Source organism: Rana temporaria, chromosome 11, assembly GCF_905171775.1.
Source record: "Rana temporaria chromosome 11, aRanTem1.1, whole genome shotgun sequence".
Taxonomy (NCBI): domain Eukaryota; kingdom Metazoa; phylum Chordata; class Amphibia; order Anura; family Ranidae; genus Rana; species Rana temporaria.
In genome coordinates, this window is record NC_053499.1 from 146,955,837 (window position 1) to 146,963,179 (window position 7,343).

A 7,343-nucleotide genomic window follows, 5' to 3' on the forward strand; every position below is an offset into this window, starting at 1 on the left:
AATCCGCCGCAGAGACCACCATTATCGGAAACACGACCGCCCCAGGGCTCAAGTCCTGTGGGAACGGAGTTCCTGCACTTTTTTCACAGCAGGAACTCGGTTCCCTTTGCAGGACTAGAGCAGCCGAGCTGCCCGAGCCGATCCTTTACTAAGCGGCTATGCCCAGCTCGAGTCACTGTCAGGGGCAGGCGAACCTTAGTAATCCTTTATGTTACTGGTTGCTTCCTGTATATAGATTCATCGGGTAGTGTGCGGGTATTCCGTCACTTCCTCGATGCCGCAATGTCTCCTGGGAGCTTTTGTCATTGTTCCCAGGAGACATTGCGGAGGTCTGCCGCGAGTTATCGCGGGATTTATAACGAACTTCTTTCTAAAGTGGCCAGTAACATAAAGGATTACTAAGGTACACTGGATCGAAAAGATGCGGTTTAGTAATTATGCATATGAGCGTATCATTTTTTTTTTGGTGGGGGAGTGGATCTTGGGTGGGAGTTCCCACACTTTTTTCCCCAGGACTTGACCCCTGTACCACCCACTGGAAATGTGGATACCTCGGATGTGGGGTGGCAGCTGCTGCCGTTACCGAGATATCCATCTTTAAAGTGCCGACGTATATAGTCGTTGGGCAGTCATGAAATGGTTAAATTAAGTCGCAAACCGCAATGAAATTGGTAGTGCAAATCGCACTGATGTGCAGCTTTGAAATGGCGCTGAAGTAGAGAGATTTCAAAGTGTCACCAGTGTGAAAGGGGCTTAAAGTAGAATTTACAATAATCAGGATATTTACATTGTATACGTCTCTTTATTATAGGTACTTATGTATTGCTTACATTTTATACCGCACTTTACGTATACAGTGGATATAAAAAGTCTACACACCCTTGTTAAAAATGTCAGGTTTCTGTGATGTAAAAGAAATCTTGCTGACCTCCTGTTTGCTGTTTATGATAGGCACACGCTCAGGTTCTGGAACGCAGCCTTTTTTGACGCTGTGCATTGCGAGAGACGGAAGCGATCGCCCACGACCAGGTGAGAACCACACAGAAAATAAAGGGGAATAGAGGCGAGCAGAGCACAAAACTAGCACCCCCCCCCACCCCTCACCACCACCTTCCTTCTATAAGGATGTGTATTACTGAGCCGTCCAGAGGAGCGTAAACAATAAAACGTGAGAATGATTTCACTCAACGGCTGCTGGGGGGGGAAGTGACTTGTTTTAATTTTCACAGTCTTATCGCCGGCGGCTCGCTCTGGGGAAACGCCATCTGTGAGGGGTGGTGGCTGGGAAATGAGATCCCAGAAAGTTTGTCAACACGTTTTAATTCGCGAGCTGCAGGAGAGGGGTGTTGGTGGCTGAACGGCATTGGGCCTTGGCTGGTTGCCACCTCCCTTTCTGATTATTTTTTGGGTGGAGGATAATAAAGGGAAGGGGGGAGGGGTGGGTGATGTCCAACATGGCCTTGGGCCAGTTATGAGAACTACTGTGGAAAGGATTAAAGTGTGTATAATATAGAAAAAAGGTTGGGGACTACTTGGCCTTGTCCTTCTGTAAAGCAAACTCTGCTTTGTGTCTGAGATCTAGGAAAGCTATAAAATACCTAGTGATCCTGCCATTCCTGTTAGCAGAGAATCCCCTTCCTCTTTGTTATTGACCGTTCTAAGCATGGAAGCCTATCGGCCCATATGTGGTCGGTTTGCATCTCTTCTGACTTCAGGACACAGTGCCTACAATCCTAAAATCAGATTACAACTGCTGCTATTCCCCTGTGTAGCTCCCCATAGTTTGAGCTTTTGCTCAGAATTAAACCTTGACCTTCCATGCCCCCCATCCAGCCTTCAGCAGTTTGAAGAACAGCGTTAGAGCTTCCACACCCCTGTGCAGCTCTTTGCCATTTGAGTGACAGCGGCTGCCGCTCAGTATTACAAGGGACACACTCCCATCCTCAACAGTTTGAGAGATTATGGCGCATACTCAGCGGCCACGCCACCATCCCTTCACAATTTGAATGACAGTGGCTCCTGCTTAGCATTACACCTGCTGCACCTCCTATCCAGCCCTCCACAATTTGAGCAACAGCAACTCCTGCTTGGCATTACAGCTATTGCACCCCTATGCAGCCCTCCTCAGTCTGACAGTGGCTCCTGCTTGGCATTACAGCTATTGCACCCCTATGCAGCCCTCCTCAGTCTGACAGTGGCTCCTGCTTGGCATTACAGCTATTGCACCCCTATCCAGCCCTCCTCAATCTGACAGTGGCTCCTGCTTGGCATTACAGCTGTTGCACCCCTATGCAGCCCTCCTCAGTCTGACAGTGGCTCCTGCTTGGCATTACAGCTGCTGCACCTCTATCCAGCCCTCCTCAGTCTGACAGTGGCTCCTGCTTGGCATTACAGCTTCTGCACTCCTATCCAGCCCTCAACAGCTTGAGCAACAGCGGCTCCTGCTTAGCATTACAGCTGCTGCACCCCCATCCAGCCCTCCACAGAGTGACCGCTACCCCTAGCAGTTGAGCGGCTTTTGCATCCTATGCCCCTCACCCCAAGCTGCATAGAGAAGAGGGGACCAAGTGGTCACGTGATCGCAGATAAAGGGGCAATATACTTAGGCCTCGTACACACGGTCGGTCAAAACCGATGGAAACGGACTGAAGGTCCGTTCCATCGGTCCAAACCGATGGTGTGTGGGCCCCATCTGTCCGTTTATCCTTCGGTCAAAAAATTTAGAAATTGCTTTAAAATTCAACCGATGGACGCCTAACCGATCGGTCAAAGCCAACGGTTTGTATGCAAAAGCATAGGTTAAAAGCCCGCGCATGCTCAGAATCAAGTCAACGCATGCTTGGAAGCATTGAACTTCATTTTTCTCAGCCAGTCGTTGTGTTTTACGTCACCGCGTTGGACTCGATCATTTTTTTTTTAACTGATGGTGTGTAGGCACATCAGACCATCAGTCGGCTTCATCGGTTAACCGATGAAACGGTCCTTCAGTCCATTCTCATCGGATGGACTGTACGCTTTTTAACTTCCTCCTACTGTCACAGGTGGTCGTTCACCAATTGGCCAGCTTATCTAAAAGCCAGTGCGTTAAATTCATTCAGTAGGCTGCACCCAGTTGAGCTCTTTTACAGCAAAATGTGCAATTTGCTAGTAGAGTAGTGATGTATATAAGGAAAAATAAATATTTTAACAAGGAGAATATTGTATTACTTCCTATGGAGAGGGAGGCAGGATGTTAGGAGTGTGGCCATAGATACAGAACAGGGATCATCTTAGTTGGCGCAGTGGATGTAAAAGTTGACGACCTGGAAAGGGCGTGGCCTTGAGCACGATGGGATAGGACGGTAGTATTGAGCGATCTGCTTGCACTTGATCCTGTATACACCATCCTGGTCATATATCTGTGGATTTTATATGCTTGCCCATCTCTGGTGGACACCTACACCCTTCTGAATCTTGTCACGCCCAAGAAAGTCAGATGCCACAACACCGTAACAAAGTGGTGTGAACCGGCCACACCATAGACTAGGCATTTTCTCCTTGCCTTGTGGCAGAGGTGCGGTGGGACTGAGCAGTCCCACCAAACCTAATGTAAATAGACCCTAATCGGACCCCTATGTGAGTCTATAGAAAAAAAGACACTAAACACTTGCAGATTATCAGCAAAAATAAGTCGCATTAGACCTGACATGCCATTATTCAGGATGTGTATGAACCAGGACTTTTTTTCAGGGGGAACTCGGTTCCACCACCTCTGGCTCAGACCCTTTGGTGCCTGTTCACCACAATCACCTGTAAACACAGAAGTCTGGTTTCTGTGTTTACAAGTGACAGTTTTGTAACCCCTTGAACTCTGCACTCTGCATGTAATGCAATCCTGGTATTTAATGCCCCTTTAAGACCCGTCTACTGTTTGTGAAATCTGAACAGGTCGTGGTTGAGTTCCTGCACCTATTTTCTGAGAAAAAAAGCTCTGGTATGAACAAGTGCCAACCAGACTCTCCTGGATAATTATTGCACATATTCACCAGCACACCATTGTCAGAAACCATGAATCAGACAGAAGTACAGTTAAATCACACTTGTTTAATAATACAAATAAAAAGGTAAACAGTAAGCGTAGTCTAAACATAGACCGAGTTCAGTAACCGGATCGGGTAGTCAGCCAAGCCAATGTCCAAGAGCCAGCGATAAAGGTAGTGGTACAGCAAGCAGGATCTGTAGCCAGAGGGAACGTCGGTCAAGCAGGTCTTCAACAGGAACGCAGGAGAAAGTCTCTTGTGATGTTAACACAGGCGAAGGCAAAGAGCAAATGAACTGGAAGGCTTTAAGTAGGCAGAGCCAACGAGCAGGATCATCAACTGGTGGATCACTGTGGAGAGATGGGAGCTGGCAATTGGCTGACGGCTGAGCTGCCAGCACAGAGAAGGAAGGGCTTGCTAAAGGCAAATAGACTGTGCACTTTGCAAGCGCAATCGCTCCAGAGCTAAGTAAATGAGGCAATGCTTCACTTTGCAAAGAATACCCAATGACGTGCAAGGAAAAAAAAAAAAAAAAGCAGCCTTTTCGCTTGCACATGATTGGATGATGGAAGTCCAGCAGAGCTTCTGCTTATTTACTAAGCTCTGGAGCAACTGCCTTTAGTAAATCAGCCCCTATGTTTCGTGTTAAAACCTCAAATACAGGTGTAACCTGAAACATGGTCCAATAAGTAGGCTATGGGGGCTATTTACTAAAGGCAAATCCACTTTGCACTACAAGTGAAAAGTGCACTTTAAAGTCGCTGTAGATCCGAGGGGGACATGCAAGGAAAATAAAAAACAGCATTTTGGCTTGCTTGCACATGATTGGATGATACAATCAGCAGAGCTTCCCCTCATTTCAGATCTACACCTCAGATTTACAGCGACTGCACTTCCAAGTGCAGTTTCAGTGCAATTTTAAGTGCCCTTTGCACTCGTAGTGCAAAGTGGATTTGCCTTTCGTAAATGACCCCCAATGCCTTTAAAGTGGAGGTTCACCCGGAAATCACACTTTTTAACCTTAGATTCCTGCTCATTTTGTCTAGGGGAATCGGGTAGTTTTTTTTAAATCGAAGCAGTACTTACCGTTTTAGAGATGCATCTTCTCTGCCGCTTCCGGGTATGGGCTGCGGGACTGGGCGTTCCTATTTTGATTGACAGTCTTCCGACAGGCTTCCGACAGTCGCATCCATCGCGTCACGATTTTCCGAAAGTAGCTGAACGTCGGTGCGCAGGCGCAGTATAGAGCCGCACCGACGTTCGGCTTCTTTCGGCTACTCGTGACGCGATGGATGCAACCGTCGGAAGCCTCTCGGAAGACTGTCAATCAAAATAGGAACGCCCAGTCCCGCAGCCCATACCCGGAAGCGGCGGAGAAGATCGCTCTCTAAAACGGTAAGTACAGCTTCGATTATTTTCAAACAACTAGCTGATTCCCCTAGACAAAATGAGCATCAATCTAAGGGTAAAACATTTTTATGGGTGAACTCCCGCTTTAAGGACTGTTCCATTATACTTTTATTTTTTATTATTTTGCAGCTCAAAACTTTGAGCAAATAGCAACCTTCATCTTTCTGAATATCTCCCTCCCCCAAATAGTCTCCTTCCTGCGTCACAGTGAAATGGTTATACCCCCCCCCCCCCCACAGGTCTGCATTTTGTGCATTGCGGTTATAGTCTGCTGCGGTGAGGCCCCCCCGAGCATCTTTATAACCCTCTGTTCCATCTCATTAACCGGATGACCTTTTTCCGGTATAAATACAAAAAAATTATGATAATAAGACTTTAATCACCTCCATAAAATAATCTTTGTAAACATGTTGACATTCTTCCTCTAATTGGCCTTTTCGCCGCTCCTCCGAGATCACGTCTGCTCAGCTCCTATTTGGCTGGTGCTTTACTACCTGCGCTGTCATCTGTGGCGTTTAATTGCACCAAGAAAGTGTCACCAAGGGCCGTCTGAGTCAGCCGAACAGCTGCCTGTTATCGTGCGCTGGAACTCGCCTGACGTAGATTCCAGCATTTTATGGCATTTTTTTTAAATATTCATCCAGACAGTTTGGAGCAAAAGGGAGACTATTACAGCTTACAGACTGCGGCAGATAATGCTTTACTTCACTTCACAAATTATACCCCATGTCACTTTCTTGGTGATTTTAAAGGGTCTTCAAAGCCTCCATAGAAGTCTGACAATACTCACTAACCGCACCTGCAGCTTGTGAATGGCTTTTAGCTTTGCTTTGGAGGTATTTCAGATATGAGATGTCCCAGGATGCACTGGTAAACCAGCAAGTGAACCAGAAAGACGTCATCAGCAGTCACTTCCAGTTCAGGCGTATATATTCTGGAAGTGTCTGGTGCAGACGTCACATCTGGTGTGCAGTGTGGAGCAGCAGGAAGGTGAGCGGGGTCCGGACTGGAGCTGAGCAACTAGCAGACAGCACACGTGGTGTGCAACATGGGAACGCTATAGCAGAAGATGAGCGGTTTTCGAAGTGAGAGGACTGGGCGGCAGAGGATGGGGGACGGGAGCAGGAGACACTAGAAATGTCAAACGTGGTGTGCAGCGTAGGAGCAATATAGAGGAGGTGAGTGGAAACCAGAGAAAGAGGAAGATCAACAAACCTGAGGATCAGCAAAGCTGGGGATTACTACTGAGTGGGCGATCAGCAGAACTGCGGTTTCTACTGAGTCGGGGGATCAGCAGATCCAGGGGGTTACTACTGAGTGGGGGATCAGCAGATCCAGGGGGTTACTACTGAGTGGGGGGGATCGGCAGATCCAGGCGGTTACTACTGAGTGGGGGGGATCGGCAGATCCAGGGGGTTACTACTGAGTGGGGGGGATCGGCAGATCCAGGGGGTTACTACTGAGTGGGGGGGATCGGCAGATCCAGGGGGTTACTACTGAGTGGGGGGATCGGCAGATCCAGGGGGTTACTACTGAGTGGGGGGATCGGCAGATCCAGGGGGTTACTACTGAGTGGGGGGGATCGGCAGATCCAGGGGGTTACTACTGAGTGGGGCACAAGCAGAGCTGGGGAACTACTGAGCAAGGGGATCTGCTGACTGATGGTACTAATCCGGGCATCTGCTGTAAAGGTACTAATGAGTTGGGGATCTGCTGAGTGGGGGTACTACTGAGCTTGGGTTCTACTGGGCCCCTTTAAAACAAATTGAAAATCAACACACACACTCACAGGGCATTTGCCAAGCTTCATCAAAGCTTCAAAAAATGCATAAAAAAAGCAGGTTGAGTTCCGTAGGCAATGTGCGTTAAAGTCAAAGCAAGTGTAAATGAGCCCTAAAAAAATTCCCTCCAGTA

The 7,343-nt window shown here is 47.9% G+C and overlaps 1 protein-coding gene across 2 annotated transcripts in view; it reads left to right on the forward strand.

The window, feature by feature from the left end:
• The window catches only part of KIAA0513 (KIAA0513 ortholog), a 74,487-nt gene that overhangs the window by 48,251 nt on the left and 18,893 nt on the right, over positions 1 to 7,343 (forward strand). For both annotated transcript variants that reach the window (XM_040329393.1, XM_040329392.1), the window contains exon 9: positions 952 to 1,029. In XM_040329393.1, coding sequence (XP_040185327.1) covers positions 952 to 1,029 — 78 coding nt within the window. The remainder of the gene's footprint in view (positions 1 to 951; positions 1,030 to 7,343) is intronic.